This window comes from Phodopus roborovskii, unplaced genomic scaffold (genome assembly GCF_943737965.1).
Source record: "Phodopus roborovskii unplaced genomic scaffold, PHOROB, whole genome shotgun sequence".
NCBI lineage: Eukaryota > Metazoa > Chordata > Mammalia > Rodentia > Cricetidae > Phodopus > Phodopus roborovskii.
Genome location: NW_026126484.1, coordinates 2,974,320 through 2,992,761, shown reverse-complemented (window position 1 = coordinate 2,992,761; position 18,442 = coordinate 2,974,320). Strand labels below are relative to the sequence as shown.

Genomic DNA, 18,442 nt, shown 5'->3' with positions numbered 1-18,442 from the left:
CAAATAGCCATTGGCTTTTTCGTGAATCTTACTATTTCATATTTAATTACAACATGGTGTGGATTTAAACAAATACCTCTCCTTGAAGCCTTCCAGGATACCACAAAGCTATTCCTGTTTAATATGAAGTGATACTTTGAGTACCAGAATGGATCCCCATGTGTGTAAATATAATGTATGTCATTTCTAGGCAGAAGAAGAGTTTCAGAAAGCTCAGAAAGTCTTTGAAGAGTTCAATGTTGACTTACAAGAAGAATTACCATCATTATGGTCCAGGTAAATATGCTGCTGCCCCAGTTTGCACATACCACCTTTGGCAGTTCAAGAAGAGTGGCTTTCCCCTGTATCACCTTCCTTGCCTATAGTGTTTCTATGTTTTCTGGGAGAAGTACTGTACTTATGCTTTCCAATATGGAAGCCACTTGTCACATATACCTGTTGGATACTCGGGTTATGGCTGGGGAGACTGAAGAATGGAATTTTATATTTATTTTGTTGTGACTCGTTTTAATTAAATAGCCATATGTACTTGGTGGTTATTTAGACACTGATATGTTTCTCAAGTTGAGAGTCAAATTCTAGCTAGGAGAATTTCCTCTAATCTTAAGACCCCTTACAGTAAGACCCCTCCCACTTTTATTTCCCTTACTCTTAAGACGTTATCTAGTCATCTGACCTTGTTCTTTGGATTTTTAACCTGGGCTAGATTCCTACTTCAGACATCAAGTGCTGTTCTTATTTACAGGCATTCCACAGTTCTCATGATATCAAGTGATATTTATGTGGTTTATCCTGTTTTCATTACTCAGTGGTAGAACCAAGAAGTTACTGGAAGCAGAGATGCCTTATGTTCCTCAGTTCTCATCAGCAGTTCCTTGCCACCAGCCCCTTAAACAGAACTCTGCTCGCCATGCTGTATTACTTTTAGTCAATCACCTCCCCTACCTTCCAAATAGCTGTTGGCCCTGAAGAAATTAAACTCACGTGCAAGCTTAATTCCCCACTGCTTTTATCTGAGGCTCTCTTTAAATGAAATTGCACACAGTCATGATTTTTCACAAGTACATAGTTCTTTTCCCATTTACATTACTCAACCTTGAAATTGAAGTCAGTACTTTTAATCTTCAATGTCTCCTATGAGGAAATGCACAGGACTGGCCATGCAGCAGGGAACATGTATTCAGTGATAAATGCTTGAATCCCTGCATCAAACTCAGACATTCTGAAATTATTTCCTGTGTCTGGTTGTGCCATAGTGTTCACCGGGTCCTCTCTTCTCTGTCTTTGCCTAATTATTCTACTTATCACTGAAGCTGAGTTATTGACATCAACTATTTTCAGGTCCATTTTTCTCATCAGTTTTGTCAGCTTTTTAAAAAAATGTATTTTACTCCCTTTGCAGATGTGCATATTACTGAGAATATTATCCTTATAACATGTCCGATGTTTTTATTTAGTTGCTTTGACACAGTCTGGCCTTTAACTTGATTTATAGCAAAGGATTACTTTGAATTCCCAATCCTCTTGACTTCACTGCCCCCCAAGTGCTGTGATTACAGGTGTACACCACCACATGAAGTTATAAAGTATCCTCTTGTATCTCTCTTAATAAATGTGTTTGATACCTGCATCATTCAAGTCTCTGTTACTCACACTTTTCATGGTACCTTTCTGGTCACCCTTTTCCATTCTTTTCCTTTCACTCTGTTTGCATCTTTGGATTTAAAAGGTGGATGGTATTAAGGTGGATGCTTGACTTTAGTTTGTTCTTTGCTTCTTTTGTTCTTCAATTTGTTCTTTTGTTCATTGTTTCCATGCAAAGAAAATTGTTTCAAACATTTGTCTGTATAAAGAAGAGAAGTAAGATCTGTGGATATGGCTGGGTCAGTGATATGCTTTCCATGCAAACATGAGAATCTGATGTCAGATCCCCATTGCCAAATAGAGCTGGGCGTAGTGGCATGCATTTGTACCCAGCATAAGGATCAGAGACAGATGGATTACTGAAGCTCACCAGCCACCAAGCAGGCCAATTAGTGAGCTGCAGGTTCAGTGAGAGACCTTGTTTCAAAATTCACCATATATACATGCATAAATGCACATGCATGCACGTGCACATGCACGCACATGCGCACGCACACACGCACACACACACACACACACACACTACAGCATAGAGGAATATATGGTTGCAAAAGATTGTATTATTTATTGTTTATTTTGGGAAGTTGCTCACCCACACTACAGAAGTATTCTACCTCCTGACCTATATTTATATTTTGACCAAACTTGTGATTCTTTGAAGACGGTTATAAAGTATTACTACAAAGATTGAGGATGTTGTAGGGGATACTTCAGATGGATTTTTTTTTGAAGTCAGTATTTGGTAAACAAATATTCTAAGATGATGAGTGCACAAATAAAGGCAGGGTCATTGTAGATTCTTGCTTCTTGGAACCTTTTTAATTTAAAAAAAAATTTTATGTGTATGGGTATTTTGCCTACATGTATTTCTGAGTACCATATGTGTCTGGAAGCCATGAAAGCCAGATGAAGGTGTCAGGTCCTCTGGAACTGAGAAGTTAAGAATAGTTGTGAGCTGCCATGTGAACTCTGGGAACTAAACTCAGGCCCTCTGGAAGAGCAGTCAGTGCTCTTAACTACTAAGACATCTCTCAAGCTCCAGTTTTTGGAAGTTTAATTGATGTCACATGACATGAGTTGATTAGAAACCATATGCTAAGAAGGGAATTATGGGAAAAGAGTGGGACAAAGGCTAAGTTTACATTCATTTATTTATCAAATATTTATTGGCCACTCACTGCTTGTCAAATTTTTTTGAGGTGTTATAGATTTTATTCTGAGAGTTGTATTTTCTTACAGCCTATGCTAAAGGATAAGAAATAACAAAAAATAAAACATCAAACAAAAATAACAAAATGGAGACTGATATTGCTGGTTGACTACTGTAACTTCAGAGATGAGGAAGTCTTCTCTCAAGGGTTTTGTACATAATCAAAATGAAGGTTTGGAAATTCGTTGAGTTCTATCTTATGTTTGCAGAATCATTAGAAAGCCTATTAAGGTAACAGTGTCTGGGGCTCAGAAAGCAAGATAGGAAACACTAAGCATGGATGGTGTAGACGCCAGATGCCTGAGTGGCAACATGAAGCAGTGTGCAGTATCGAGAAGCCCTGAAGGAAAACCTGAGAGGAAGTAATCAGAACTCTTTCAGGACCCTGAAATTGTAGAACCCCAACAAGTTGTGACCAGAGGACATTCCAATGATGAATGCATTGCAGGAATGCCCATGACAACAGGAAGATCAAGTACAGGGAAATTAATGATATTTCACCTGTGCTGAACTTCCACAAGAGGGCTCAGTGGGTGGAGGGATCAGAGGCCCCATGGCAGGCACTGATGAGTCCATCAGATGTGAGGGAACAGCACAGTGGATATCTCCGGTTTGAAGATCTTGATTTTAGGATGGGCATGAGGAATCACACAGCAAATATAGAGATTTGATAGAACAAGGTAAACCTTTGAAAATCAACTCTTGGCCCCTTGAGAAGATGGTAGTGCCAGTGACAAAAGGGGACATTTGGCCCGAGAATGTGTGGGATGAGTGGTGGATAGGAATATAGGGGGTATGAATAGGACTGGTCAGATAGGGCTGGAGGCTGTTTCACATGATTCTGGCTTGAAAGACTGGACAGCAGTGGACTCTGTTGCTTGGAATAAAGAAATAGTGATCTCATGTGCATGGTGAAGGACTTTGGTGCTCCTAGTCATAAATGGGATGTCTTCATCAAAGTCTTCCTCCCCTTAAGGCTTAGGGATTGATGTTGAAGAAGAAGCATGCAGATTGTAAAAGCCAGAGGTGATAGTGACTCTAAGGATAAAGTGTCTTCTAGACACAACAGGATGGGTAAGCAGGGTGATGGGGAGAAAATCATGATAAAAATATATTGTTTGAAAAAATTTGAATAAAAAGTTCAGGAAAAAAGAGGTAATAATCATACACAAATTTTAAAAACAGGGTCATAGATATTAGCAAATGTAATGAGGAATTTTTTCCTTGAATAGGTTAGATGTGAGACTCTGGATTGCTCAGCCAATAGAAGCAGTTTAACAGACACATCAAAGCTTCCTTATTTAAGCTTTTCCCTAGAATTTGCATATATGAAACATATTTTAAGGAACTATTGAGCTAGGCATAACGTTTCATTTATTGATTTTCTCTGGAATTTAGTCATTTAAAAAATAAACTCAAAACAATATTTGCTGTCATGGCTTGTATGAAAAATGCCCCACATAGTGTTCAGTGTTTGAGCACTTGGTCCCCGTTGGTGGTGCTTTGCTGAGGTTTGAAGTGGTGAGGCTTTGATAGAGGAAGTGTGTCACCAGGTATGGCCTATGAGAGCTTAAGGCATCACCTTAAGTCAGTTTCTCTGCTTCATGATTGCTGTTTAAGGTATAGTCGCAGATTCCTTCTACTGCTACCATGCTGCCCCACCATTATGGATTCTTGTCACTCTGGAACTGTAAGCCTGAATAAACTGTTGTGCTGGTCATGGTGTCTTATCAAAGCAGAAGACAAACAAATAACTACCCATCTTCTTGGTCAGCCCACATGTGTCCTCTCAGGCAGATGTTTGCAGTTGATTTCCTTTAGCCGTTTGTACCCATATCCATTCATTTTTTATATTTGTTTGCATAGGAACTACAGGGGTAACTTGCCATTCCCACATGGTTTAATACTTTGCTTTTAGAATTTAAGTATAATTGATGCAAATGCTCGCTAAGCCCCTTGGTATCATCTGAGCCCACTACTATGGATGTACCCAGAGTTGTGTGTTTTGTTGAGTAATTAAGTAAACAAAAGGGTTGATTAGAGCCTAAGAAATGGTGTTTATATATTCCACTTTGATCCTCCAGAAACATTTCTCTGAAAATACTACAGTGAGTTGTTTCTTCTGTTCAGCATTGTTGCTGTCTTTCCTTTCCCATATAGTTATGTCTGACCTTGTCTCGTCAAATTCAAGTGCAAGTTATATCCTTTCTCCTATCTCAAAGCATGTCTACATGCTTCTTCTGATCTGTGAATAAACGTGACTTACAGCCTGGCAAGGGCCTCTGCTTCCTAGTCTCTGATCTGAGTCTTTACTGTTTCCCAAACATACTATGACAGGGTTTGTATTACCATGTCCCTATGTGCATAGTACATGTACATGTGCAAATGCATATATTTGTCCCCTATATATGTGGAAAATTTGTTCCCAGAACCCCTAGGGGAAACAAAATTCCATGGCTGCTGAAGCCCTTTATGTAAAATGTTGCAGTCTTTGTGTATAACCTACTATTGTATCTTCCTATGCACTTTCAATCATCTCTAGAGTACACAGAAGAGTTAATGCCATGAAAAAGTTATGCAAATAGCTGTTGTAAATTGTTCAGTAAATAAGGTGGAGAAAGAATACAGTCTATGTTCAATGCAGATGCCCTCTGGTTTCTCATGGTTTTGATCCATGGATGGTTGAATCATAGTATACAAAACCATGAATACAAAGAACTATCTGCATGTGTGTATATGGAAAATATGGGATCTGAAGTAGTTACAAAAAATATGTGAAGTCAGGACCACATGGTGACTGTGGGTATAGGAAATAAATATATTATGGCAGGGATTTACAGTGCAAGATAAGCCACAGAAAAGCAATGTCTTATTTATGGGACAGATTTACCACTTAATTGTCACTTCATTTCAGACTTCTTAAATTTGGCTCCAAGTTTTTACTTTACTTAAAATTCAAAAACACCTAATTTAGGCAGAATTTGCTAATACTGAAATAACAAACATCATTGTTATAAAAAATTCTTGTAAAGTATCTATGATTTTCTGTTACATTTTCCTCTTTTGGGATTGTAATACAGTTTTCTCTTCCTGTGAAATGCGTGACACTGGACAGTTAATCCCCATGTATTCTTTCTAGTAAATGAGGATCACTGTCTCAGGGGATTACTGTGAGCATCAAATGAGCAGACAAATAAAAGCACCTTGATAACTCCCGGTTCCGTCAATCCTAATGGTTTCTCCATTTCTATGCACTGCAAGTCTCAGCTTAAGCAAGAGATCATTAAGTTTCCTTTTGTCCAAGGCCTCACTTAATTTTTGTTGTTTTTTTTTTTAAATTGAGAGTTCAGATCTAATGAAATAATCATAGCACCCGTTATTTTTGAGAATGTTATTGAAACAATAAAATGAATTAATTAAAGTTGTTGTTACTCAGATGAGTTAAAACGAATTAAGTAAATTAAGTCCATATATTTTTCATTTGGAATTTATCCTTGGGTGGCAGGCTAAGTCTCCATTTGGCATTTGTGCTTATTCTTAGAAATCTCAGATGAAGACAGATGGAATTTGCCTCATGTCCCAGCACCCTTCCCATAACTTCCCTTTACAAATGTGTATGAGGTGTTGCCAATGGGCAGCTTGTGTACTCAATAGCTAAGAAAAGTTAGGCTTACTCTATGTTGTTATTAAATCCAATGTCATTCAAAATTATGTATAGTAAACAGTCTTAATATGTTTCATTGCCATTTAATACCATGTTTTGCTAACTGGTCTCTCATTTGTGTTTCCCCATGGCAGACGAGTTGGCTTTTATGTCAATACTTTCAAAAATGTCTCCAGCCTTGAGGCCAAGTTTCACAAGGAAATTGCAGTGGTGAGTAATGGTGACTGTTTCCTTATGGAAGATAATGTAAAGGAATCAGAGGGCAAGGCACACAACCACTGACTAATTCACCCTCTTACATGGTTTTTGTAGCAGTGGTTTGTCACTACTCTGCACTAGTTGCACTGCCTTTTGTCAATAGTGAACACAGTTCTTTATATCCTTCCAAAGTTTTATCATAGCCTCACTATCTTGTTTTTCTCTTCTGTTGGTTGCAGTTGAAATTTCAAGTGATGTTCTAAACTGATGAAAAGTTGGTCTCAAAATATTCAGAAAGGCATCAGCCATGTTGATTACCATTGTTTTTGTAGTTCATCAGGACAGCCATGGGACTATTTCTAATAGAATTAAGACAATAAGTTTTTCTCTTCTGCTTTATATTCTAGTGAATACGTATTTGATTGATTTAGTGTTTGGTTTATTTCAGCTTAGCTATAGATTTTAAATTTGGCATATGGAATTTCAAGTGCCCTGATACCAATCTAATTCTTAGAGTAATTGTAGCCTCTCATTAAACAGTTTCTTTCTTAAGGCGAACAGCATGGGTGGGCACTAGAACGTCCTGTAGCTAATAGGCCTCTGTCCCCTTAGCTTTGCCACAAGCTCTATGAAGTGATGACGAAACTCGGTGATCAGCATGCTGACAAGGCCTTCAGCATTCAAGGAGCTCCCAGGTATGCCACTGTTCCTCAGAGCTGGTTATGTCCCATGTGCAGTGATGTGCTGTGCTTTGAATTGTCTGGAGTCTGGAGAGCACATTGTACTGTTTTATTCACCTTGTAAGAGTCTAAAAGGACCCTTTCCACCTGGAGAGTGATCCCAACCTTTGATGTGTGGCTTTTATATTTCCTTCTGGGCTTCAGATACCTCAATATGCTACTGGTCACAGTACAAGTAAGTAGCTGCCTCTCTGGCTCACATGGGACCTGAGAGCAATAGTATGGGGTAGTGATCATTTCTACTTGTTACTTTACCCAGAATAGAAAATATTCGAAGGCTCCGAAGTTGTGTGCTGACTCTTATCTGTTGAAGAAAGGAAGGAAGTGGAAGAGCCCTTTCCACCTCTCCCACTGCTTTGGCATTTACCACCCAACATGGCTTTATTATGCCTCCATTGCCTGTTGCTGATGGTGTGCCAGTCATAGACTGAGGGCCCATTGTCACATCTTAGCTGTTTGCCTTGGTTTGATTGCAGGTCCACTTCCTCTTATGATTTTGAAGTCTCTGTTATGTTATCCCACCCATGCTTAGCAAGCATTAAACTATAAATCAGAGGCCCTTTAGGTTTCTGAAGACTTAATTTGTTTATGCTGTCAATTTGTTTTGTTTTCCTTGTTGAAGCCCAATAACCTCATTTAAAAAAAAATATTGATAGACTTTCCAGGTGTTGGTGGCTCACGCCTTTAATCCCAGCACCCAGAAGACAGGGGCAGGGAGATCTCTCTGAGTTTGAGGCCAGCCTAGTGTACAGAGTGAGTTCTAGGATAACCTCCAAAGCAATACAGTGAACTCTGTGGTGAAAACCAAACCAAAACAAAAATGGTTTCTAATATATTCATAGGAATATATTTATAGAATTATTCACAAACATATGCAGTGCCAACTTCTCCATATGTCAGTGTGTGATGACTGCTGTTTTGATCACTTACTACTCCTGAGAGTGGCCATAACTGTGCCCCTGCTATTCCTGCCAGAGTAGCAAGTGTGTCTTCTCTCTCCAAGGGAAGGACATGGCCTAAAAGAAGCCAGGAAAGGGGCAGGATTATGGCTCCAACATTGTTTGAATATCCACATGACTTTTGGATGTTGTAAAAGTCAAGTAGGTAAAGAAACAAAGAATGACTTCCTCACATGGAAATGAAAGCAACAGTTACATTTGGATGTACAGTTTCAAAATCAGCTAAAGTGAGAAGTAGGGCCACGACCACTTAACAAATGTCTCCTCCTCCTTTTTGTTCTTTGTATTCTTACTTTATTTTTGTGTTATTTATCTCTTTTACATTCCTCTGAAGAGCAAGGTGGTGAGTTAGCTCCCTGGGAAGTCTCTAGACTAAAGATTAGATCAGGACTGTTTCCTGTCAGAAGTCATGATTGTGGGTCCAGAGCCCCAATCATGTAGAGCAGTGGTTCTCAACTCCTGGGTTGCAACTCTTTGGGGTCGCATATCAGACGTCCTGCCTATCAGCTATTTACATTATAATTCAGGACAGTAGCAAAATTATAGTTATAAAATAGCAATGAATTCATTTTTATAGTTGAGGGTCACTACAACATGAGGAACTGTATTAAACAGTCACGGCATCAGGAAGGTTGAGAACCACTGATGTAGTGTCTTCTCTCTGAAGAACCCACTCCCTTAGTTCTTGAATGTGTAGATCATGCTTCTGTGTCTGTACTCTTATTTAGGTCACCGACTCTTTTCCTTCTGGCTGTTGTCTTAGAAGTTCTTAGAGAGTAGGATGTGTCCCAGTTGCTATCTGAGTCATGTTAAACTGTCCCCAAGCACCTGGCAAGGTGCCTAGAACATGGTGGCTTTTTAGGAAGTTGTGGAATCTTACCTGTCATGTGGTCTTCTGGCATATTGCAAGGTGTCTGAGTTACTCATTGTTTCATAAAGCATGGAAAAAAGTAACTGGTGACTCCTCAAATGTAATCAGAAAGCACTCCCACAGAAGACTTATTAACACTCTCTTGAGATGACTTGGAAAACAAAAGTGACAGTTTTCTGGGTAGTTTTCTATAGATTGTGGCATGACATGATTCTCCTGTCTATCAAAAGTGAAACTGGTTTTATTTCTACATCTTATGTTGGGAAATCTTTGAAGCTTGTTTGGCATGTGGAGAGAACAAGACATTTGTACTAAGATCTAAATACAAATGTAGTAAAACACTGAGTTTCTTTGTTTTTTTTTTTTCTTATTTACATTCTGCCTTTTGCATATCTAATGTGGGATCAAAATTGCATGGCTGATGTAAAGAAAAGAGATCATGGTCATAGAGAACAGTAAGTGGTGCCAGTTGTCAGCATCTGTTACTACTGCTAACAACTAGAATTAGCCTGGAAATAGGGAATAATATAACATGATATTAAGCTTCAGGATTTCTCTGGGATAAAGAACTTTGGGTCAGAGGAGACCTGCTTCTCAGAAGGCCTCTTGCTCAATCCTCTGTGTCCATCCAGTGACTCAGGTCCTCTTCGCATTGCAAAGACACCATCACCCCCAGAAGAGCCTTCACCCCTGCCCAGCCCTACAGCCAGCCCCAACCATACACTAGCACCTGCGTCTCCTGCCCCAGTGCGACCCAGGTCACCTTCACAGGTAGGAAGTATATACCTGGGTAATGGTAGAATTCATGGGGTGGGTGATTTTTTTCTGGGATCACCCTGTAGTGACCAGGTATAAAATGTTTCTGTGGCAAGACTAAGGTATGAGACAGTAGACATTACTACCTCTATGGAATCAGTCTGTTTTTCTATTTGTTTTTTTTTTTTTTCTCCTATTTTGAGAGTTTGATTTCTTTGGACCATCCTGCCCATCCCCAGCTTCTAGAGCTATAATGAACTCATCCCTGCTTTCTCTGAGAATCCTGCCGTTTAGAGGCTGTGGGTCCATTCAATAATGGAACAATTGCTTGGCTTACCCCATTCTCTCAGTTCAGTTATTAGCCTTGAAAAACAAAAATCACATCTTCAAAGTTCCATTCATTGTGGACCTCATTTTCAGTGCTGGAGGCTACACTGGGATCAAGGGCTACCCAGGACTGCAGTAGTGTTTGGTGTCACCCATATTGTGTTACATGTGAGTGAGTGATCTCTCAATAAGAGTCTATAATAAGTTGAAAGAAATTGTAAGGACCAGGCAAAGGGAATTGAAGAGGGGAAAAAAATACTAATTTTGATTTCTTTATATTGAGTGAAAATAGTAGTTCTGTAGGAACATTTAACATCCATGGGTCCAGTATAAGTTTTCATAGATATGGCTGAAGCTGAAAGTTTAAGAAGATACATGAAGTAGATTCTAAAGTTCTCATTTCAAAATCCTGGAGTGCAAAATGGTGTGGAAGATATCTCTGGTTGGCCTCATTGATTCAATTGGAAAAAATAAACAAAACAAAACAAAAAAAAAATAGGCTGAATTTTTGTTTTGAAATCCCAGTTTTCTGTGGACAATAGAAATTATCTGTAGTTGAGTTTAAAGAATACCTGGCCTCCATGTGACATCATAGATCCTGCTGCCTTGGACAGTGCTTAAGTTGAGATGCATGCTCTTATCTCATGACCTGACTTCTTCCAAATAGACCATTACTTGTCAGTATTCATATAGCCCCTAAGTGGCTTGAATTCCTGACTTGAATCAAGCAGGCTTACACCTATGTACAGTCCAGTTTCATTCAGAAGTCTGTCTGGTCACATACCTGTGTTTTTGTGGGACTTCCTCAAAGATGTTACCTATAATGTCTCTGGCTACTATGTTTGTATTTGATGCTTCCTAGACAAGAAAAGGGCCTCCTGTCCCACCTTTGCCTAAAGTCACCCCAACAAAAGAACTGAAGCAGGAGAACATCATCAATTTCTTTGAGGACAACTTTGTTCCAGAAATCAATGTGACGACACCTTCCCAGGTGAGTGCTCAGGGCAGCAGGGATGTCCATGAAAGTACCATGGTGGGAGGGAATTTCAGGGCAGCTGTAGAGAAAGTAGCAGACATTTGAGCCATTAATAAGATTGTGTCACTTGGGCTTGCTTAATTTGTGTAAAAATAAAAAGATTATACGAACAATGTATTGAATTTGAATATTCTAACATTTATTGAGTAGAGTATTTTGAAAGCATAAAATGAAGAGTCACTGTCATCTTACCATTGTGACACAACCTGGCTTGTTTTCTTTCATTCTGTCTTCACTCCCTTGAGAGTTAATTGATTTCATATTTTAAAAATCAGGTTGTGTTGTTATGCAGTCCTAATGTTGCCATTTTAGTTCAATGGCCATTTTTACATCACAATATTGTCTTCACAAAAGCATTGACCCTTACTATCCTATCAGCTGGACTTACCAACCTCTGGCTCTTAGCTATGTGTTTATTTCCAGATTGCATCAGCCTACACATTTGCTACTAGCCAGAGACATTTTCTGGTTTTCTACATTAACAATTGCACTGAGCATATTTTAGGGTAGCTTGTCCTTGTTCAGTTGCTTTTACCTGTGTCCACCCATAGAATCCTCCCAATTCCATCACAAGTAGGGGCTTTAGTCCTCTAGAAGCCTGTGTACTTAGCTGAGGACTTCCCTGTCTAGGGAGATGAGGCTTCTTAAATGGCAAGAAGATGGCACACAGAGTAGTTCAGAAGTAAAGATGAGGTTCAGAAGTGTTCTTGCTTTTTAAGTGTTTTTATTTGAAGTTTTCTGGCTTCCTTACAAGGACCCTTGTGGTAGGGAGAGGGATAATCAAGGTACTTTTGAAAATTACAGATGCCAGGAGAGTCCTGAAGTATTTCTGGAAGCAGTAACTCTTGCTAGTATTGTTGAATGATAGAGATGGAACAGGGTTGGTTAGGGGAGAAGGGGGGAGGCAGTCCTTCAGGATGGAAGCTCAGCTGATTTTGAAATTAAAACTCACCAGAAACATAAGGCAGTCTGTTGGGTGGGGGGTGGGAGGCATTATTAACATGTTTCATTTTAATTTAAGAGGACAAAAGAAGAGGGATTCTGTTTTTTATTTTTGTTTTGTTTTATCTGAAAGGCACCCTGGCTCCAGAAGCTGGATCACAGAGTATGAAATCCAATGTTTTCATTCACCAAATGGCCCCTGATTTCACATCAAGATAAACAGAGATGTGAAATGGAATTTACATTTCAGTTTGTCATCTTGGGTTATGATGTGAAAAAAAATCTAGTTTTATTTTAAATAGAAACTGCCTTTTTTTGCAGTGTTTTTATCTATTTCCTCAGTTATTTATCCTTCTGTGGCTGAAAGCAGCAGTTTAACACATGCTACAATCTCTATTCTTGAGATCTCACTCAGAGAGATGCTGATTTGATCAGTTGGAAGTCTACATGGTCCATATCAGTGATGATGAGCTGATTGTCCAAATCAGTAATGCTGAGCTGATTGTCCAAATCCGTGATGCTGAGCTGACTTCTGCAGTGAATTAACAGATTCTGTCAAGGCTGTGTGATGACTGCCCATTTACAACTGCCCCACTTAAAACAGTTTTGCTTCAAGTGTCTCATGTAGGACTTTTGGACAATTACATGTTATGTGTTTATAATATTAGATGCATTGAAAGGACTGTGTATCAGGACTTATAAACTAATGGATTGTATAAACTGGGTAATCATGTTTTTGGCAGTGCATAGATAAATGGATAATAAAGGAAAAATAGCAAATTCTTGATGAAACATGAACTATTGAAAACTAGAAAGCTGAAAATTATCTGCAATGATTTCCCCCTACATTAACACAGAATGATCCTTTTCAGAAGTGAGTCATCCTACATTTAGAAAATAGTTTATGGCTGAAAATGGCTATTTTTATCATGTACTTAATGGGAAAGAAAAACACTTGTGTTCATCCTGGCCAGATGCTGCAAATGTAAGAAGTAAAATCTTTCCTGTCTGATGGAAAAATCGTCTCAGCAGCAACACTTACTTTCCCAGTCGTGCCCTTAGGACTGAGACGAGAACCCCAGCAAGCCTGCAGAGCCCTCTAATGGCCCAAACCTTAGCTTTAGCTCAGAACTTTCTGTGGGAAATGCCTTTTTCCTACATGTGAGGACACTATGGAAAGTTAGACCAAAATGCCTTTCCGATCTCCTAACTTTTTTGTTCACAAAATTAAACTGCTAAAGGGCAGATCAACCTTTTCTAAATTTTCCTCGCAAGAACTTAAACAGTAAAAAGCAATCCTGTGCAAGGCATGAATCCTTTATTATGCTTTAATATTGTATTCTTTGAGGATTTCATAATTTATAATTTGGTAATAATTCACTCCTCTAATTCCTTCACTCCTCCCTACTCACCCAACTCTGTGACAACTTGTTCTTCTTCCTCCTCCTCCTCTTCTGCCTCTTCTCCTCTTCCTCAGCCTCCTCTTCCTTCTCTTTCTTCTTCTACAGAAACAGTTTATGCTACCCTTATATTCTTGGGCCCATGGCCTTCCACTAAAATGTGGTCAATCTACCAAATATCACATCCTTAAAGAAAACTGACTTTCCCTGGCCTCAAAGCTGAAGCTGTCAATTACTGGTAGCTCCTCAACTAGGGGTGGGACTTTATGCATACATACCCTTTCTGTGTTGAAATTTTGTCTAGCTTGAGCTAGTACAGGTCTTGTACATGCTGTCACAATCACTGTGAGTTCATATTTAAAATTGCCCTGCTGTGTCCAGAAATGGGTTGTACAGCATTCTACAGTTAGTTTCTAATTCTCTGTATGTCAATCAGTTGTGGGTCTCAGAGTTAAGTGCCATCTACCACAAAAGGAAGTGTTTCTGACAAGGGCTATGGGATGCATCAATCTGTGAATATAAACATAGGTCATTAGGATTTGGTTTAATCTACATCCATTTAAGAATAATAGCATGTTTTCCCATAGTCTTTCTGATGTGTCCTCAGGCTTTTGGCCCAATAATGGCACCAGCAATAGGTTTTTAATTTGCGGAGTAGGCCTTAAATCCAATCAGGAAGTGATTGGTTACTCCCACAGTATTCATGCCACTGTTGTACCAGTGGGCATTTTTATTTATTTATATTTTTATTACTATTATTTTTTTTTTTTTTTTTTTTTTTTTTTTTTTTTTTTTTGCATATAGAGTATTTTTTTATTTAATTTTATAATAAAAAAATCCAAATAAATAAAAACAAACACTTATATACAATATTAAGAATTCCCGCCCTCCCCTTCCTTCCACCCCACCCCCTCCCAACGGCCGCGCCCTCCAAAAAAAAATAAAAAAAAAAACAACACCCCCAAGCACTATTTAGCCCCCCTCTATCCACAGGTGAAAAACAACTAACACCCTCTCCCACCCCGCCCCGCCCACCCAACCAAAACAAACCAAAAAGAAACCACACCACTCCACTTTTTCTTTTTCAAAAAAAAAAAAAATAAATTCACCTCCCCCCCTACTCCTACCCCTACATTAAAATTTAAAGCCTTAATTTTTTTTTTTTTTTTTTTTTTTTTTATTTTTCATTCCCCGTCCCCCTCCCCCCCCCCCCCCCCCCCCCCCCCCCCCCCCCCCCCCCCCCCCCCCCCCCCTTTCCCCCCTCCCCCCCCTCCCATGCACTCTAAACACCCTCCCCTCCCAACCCCCCACCACAATACAATATGTAGGGGAATGCCATCCAGTTGGGGTCATGTAGATCTGACAGGTCCTGTGAAGTAGGGACTAGGGCTTCTCTCCTATCTCTAGAATAAGGCAGTTATCCCTCCATGGGGGATATGTTTGCAAAGTCCTTTTGTGCACCAGGGATACATCCTGGCTCCACTGTCTGAGGTCTCTTAGACTGCTCAGACCTTCTGGCTGAGACCCATATTCAGGGGGTCCGAGTCAGACCCCTGTTGGCTTCCCAGCTATCAGTCTAGTGGCCCTTAGCTCCTCCTTGTTCAGGTAAGCTGTCTCTATGTACTTCTACCGCATGGTCTTGTCCTCTCCATCTGCTTCTGGGTTCTAGTTTGACTCAGTGTTTATGTATGGGTGTTTGCTCCTGTTTTCAACAGGCATTAGTTGAGGACTCCATGGAGAAGTTAGTTGTTGATCTCACTCTCCGGGAAGGGCATTTATGATAGCCTTTCCACGGAAGCTGAGATTGTTAGTTGGGAGCAGTCTTGTAGTTCCCTCGACCTTTCTTTGTGTTCAACTTTATCTTCAAACCAATATTGGCTCCCTCTTTTATGTTCTCTCTCTCTGTCTCTGTCTCTCTCTCTCTCTTTCCTATTTTCCATTCCTAACCAGGCTCAATCCTCCTGGTCGCACATGCCTTCCTCTCCTCCCTCTCATTTTCTCCTACTTGTCTCTCCATTAGCTGTCCTCCCCCACTATACCTGAGGTCTGGGGGACTTGTCCCTTCCCAGTTCTGTGAGGGACTTTATATGAATCTCTTAGAATACAACTTGTATCCTAGTTCCTCTGGTGATGTGAATTATAGGCTGGTGATCATTTGATCTAGGTCTAAAATCCATATATGAGTGAGTACATACTGTGTTCCTCTTTTTGTGACTGGGTTACCTCATTCAGGATGGTTTCTTCAAGTGCCATCCACTTGCCTGCGAATTTCAAGATACCATTATTTTTTTTCTGCAGAGTAGTATTCCATTGTGTAGATGTGCCACATCTTCATTAACCATTCTTCAATTGAAGGGCATCTAGGTTGCTTCCAGGTTCTTGCTATTACAAATAGTGCTGCTATGAACATAGTTGAACAGATGTCTTTGTTGCATTGATGTGAATCCTTTGGGTATATGCCTAAGAGGGGGATTGCCGGGTCCTGTGGTAAACTAATTCCCATTTTCCTGAGGAACCGCCATACTGATCTCCAAAGTGGCTGTATGAGTTTGCACTCCCACCAGCAGTGGAGGAGTGTTCCACTTTCTCCACATCCTCTCCAACATAAGTCATCACTGGTGTTTCTAATTTTAGCCATTCTGGCAGGGGTAAGATGGTATCTCAAAGTTGTTTTGATTTGCATTTCCCTGATAGCTAAGGATGTGGAGCATTTTCTTAAGTGTCTTTCAGCCTTTTTGATTTCCTCCATTGAGAATTCTTTCTTCAGTTCTGTACCCCATTTTTTAATAGGGTTATTTGGTGTTTTGTTGACTAGTTTCTTGAGTTCTTTGTATATTTTGGAGATCAGCCCTTTGTCGGATATAGGATTAGTGAAAATCTTTTCCCAGTCTGTGGGCTGCCGTTTGGTCTTGTCAACTGTGTCCTTTGCCTTACAGAAGCTTCTAAGTTTGAAGAGGTCCCATTTATTAATTGTTTCTTTCAGTGTCTGTGCCCCTGGAGTTATGTTCAAGAAGCGGTCTCCTATACCAATTTGTTCAAGGGTACCTCCTACTTTCTCTTCTAAGAGGTTCAATGTGGCTGGATTGATGTTGAGGTCTTTGATCCATTTGGACTTGAGTTTTGTGCATGGCGACAGACATGGGTCTATCTGCAGTCTTCTACACACCCTCATCCAATTGTGCCAGCACCATTTGTTGAAGATGCTGTCTTTGCCCCATTGTATCATTTTAGCTGTTTTGTCAAAAATCAGGTGTTCATAGGTGCGTGGATTAATATCAGGATTTTCAATTCGATTCCATTGGTCTACCTGTCTATTTTTATGCCAATACCAGGCTGTTTTCAGAACTATAGCTCTGTAGTAGAGCTTAAAGTCAGGAATGGTGATGCCTCCTGATGTTCTTTTATTGTATAGGGTTGTTTTGGCTATCCTGGGTCTTTTGTTTTTCCATATAAAGTTGATTATTATCCTTTCAAGGTCGGTGAAGAATTGTGGTGGGATTTTAATGGGGATTGCATTGAATCTGTAGATTGCTTTTGGTAAGATTGCCATTTTTACTATGTTTATCCTACCTATCCAAGAGCATGGGAGGTCTTTCCATTTTCTGGTATCTTCTTTAATTTCTTTCTTTAGAGTCACAAAGTTCTTATTATATAGATCTTTTACTTGTTTGGTAAGCGTTACACCAAGATACTTTATGTTGCTTGTGGCTATTGTAAAGGGTGATGTTTCTCTGATTTCTTTCTCTGCCTCTTTGTCGTCTGAAAAAAATAGGGCTACTGATTTTTTTGAGTTTATCTTGTATCCTGCTAGTTTGCTGAAGGTGTTTATCAGCTGTAGGAGTTCCCTGGTAGAGTTTATTGGGTCGCTTATGTAAACTATCATATCATCTGCAAATAGAGACAGTTTGACTTCTTCCTTTCCAATTTGGATGCCCTTGATCTCCTTTTTGTTGTCTTATAGCATTAGCTAGAACTTCTAGTACGATATTGAAGAGATATGGAGAGAGAGGACAGCCTTGTCTTGTTCCTGATTTTAGAGGAATTGGCTTAAGTTTCTCTCCATTCAGTTTGATGTTGGCAGTTGGTTTGCTGTATATTGCTCTTATTATGTTTAGGTATGTTCCTGTTATCCCTGACCTCTCTAATACCTTTATCATGAAAGGGTGTTGAATTTTATCGAAGGCTTTTTCTGCATCTAGGGAGATAATCATATGGTTTTTCTTTTTCCGTTTGTTTATATGGTGGATCACGTTGATAGATTTTCGTATGTTAAACCATCCCTGCAATCCAGGTATGAAGCCTACTTGATCATGGTGGATGATTTCTCTGATGTATTTTTGAATTCGGTTTGCCATTATTTTATTGAGTATTTTTGCATCGATGTTCATCAGGGATATTGGTCTGTAGTTTTCTTTCTTAGTTGTGTCTTTGTGAGGTTTGGGTACCAAAGTTATTGTGGCCTCATAAAAAGAGATTGGCAATAAACCTTCTGTTTCTATCTTGTGGAACAGTTTGAGGAGTAGTGGTATTAGTTCTTCCTTGAATGTCTGGTAGAATTCTGCACTGAATCCATCTGGCCCTGGACTTTTTTTCGTTGGAAGGCTTTCGATGACTGCTTCTATTTCATTTCGGGTTATAGGTCTATTTAAGTTGTTTGTCTGTTCTTGATTTAATTTTGGTAAGTGATAGTTATCC

General features: G+C 39.5%; 1 protein-coding gene across 1 annotated transcript in view; it reads left to right on the top strand.

Moving 5' to 3' along the window:
- Amph (amphiphysin) overlaps window positions 1–18,442 on the top strand; it is a 190,960-nt gene that overhangs the window by 130,400 nt on the left and 42,118 nt on the right. Inside the window, exons 7-11 of the mRNA XM_051194671.1 lie at window positions 191–276; window positions 6,653–6,728; window positions 7,329–7,411; window positions 9,919–10,057; window positions 11,232–11,360. Coding sequence (XP_051050628.1) covers window positions 191–276; window positions 6,653–6,728; window positions 7,329–7,411; window positions 9,919–10,057; window positions 11,232–11,360 — 513 coding nt within the window. The remainder of the gene's footprint in view (window positions 1–190; window positions 277–6,652; window positions 6,729–7,328; window positions 7,412–9,918; window positions 10,058–11,231; window positions 11,361–18,442) is intronic.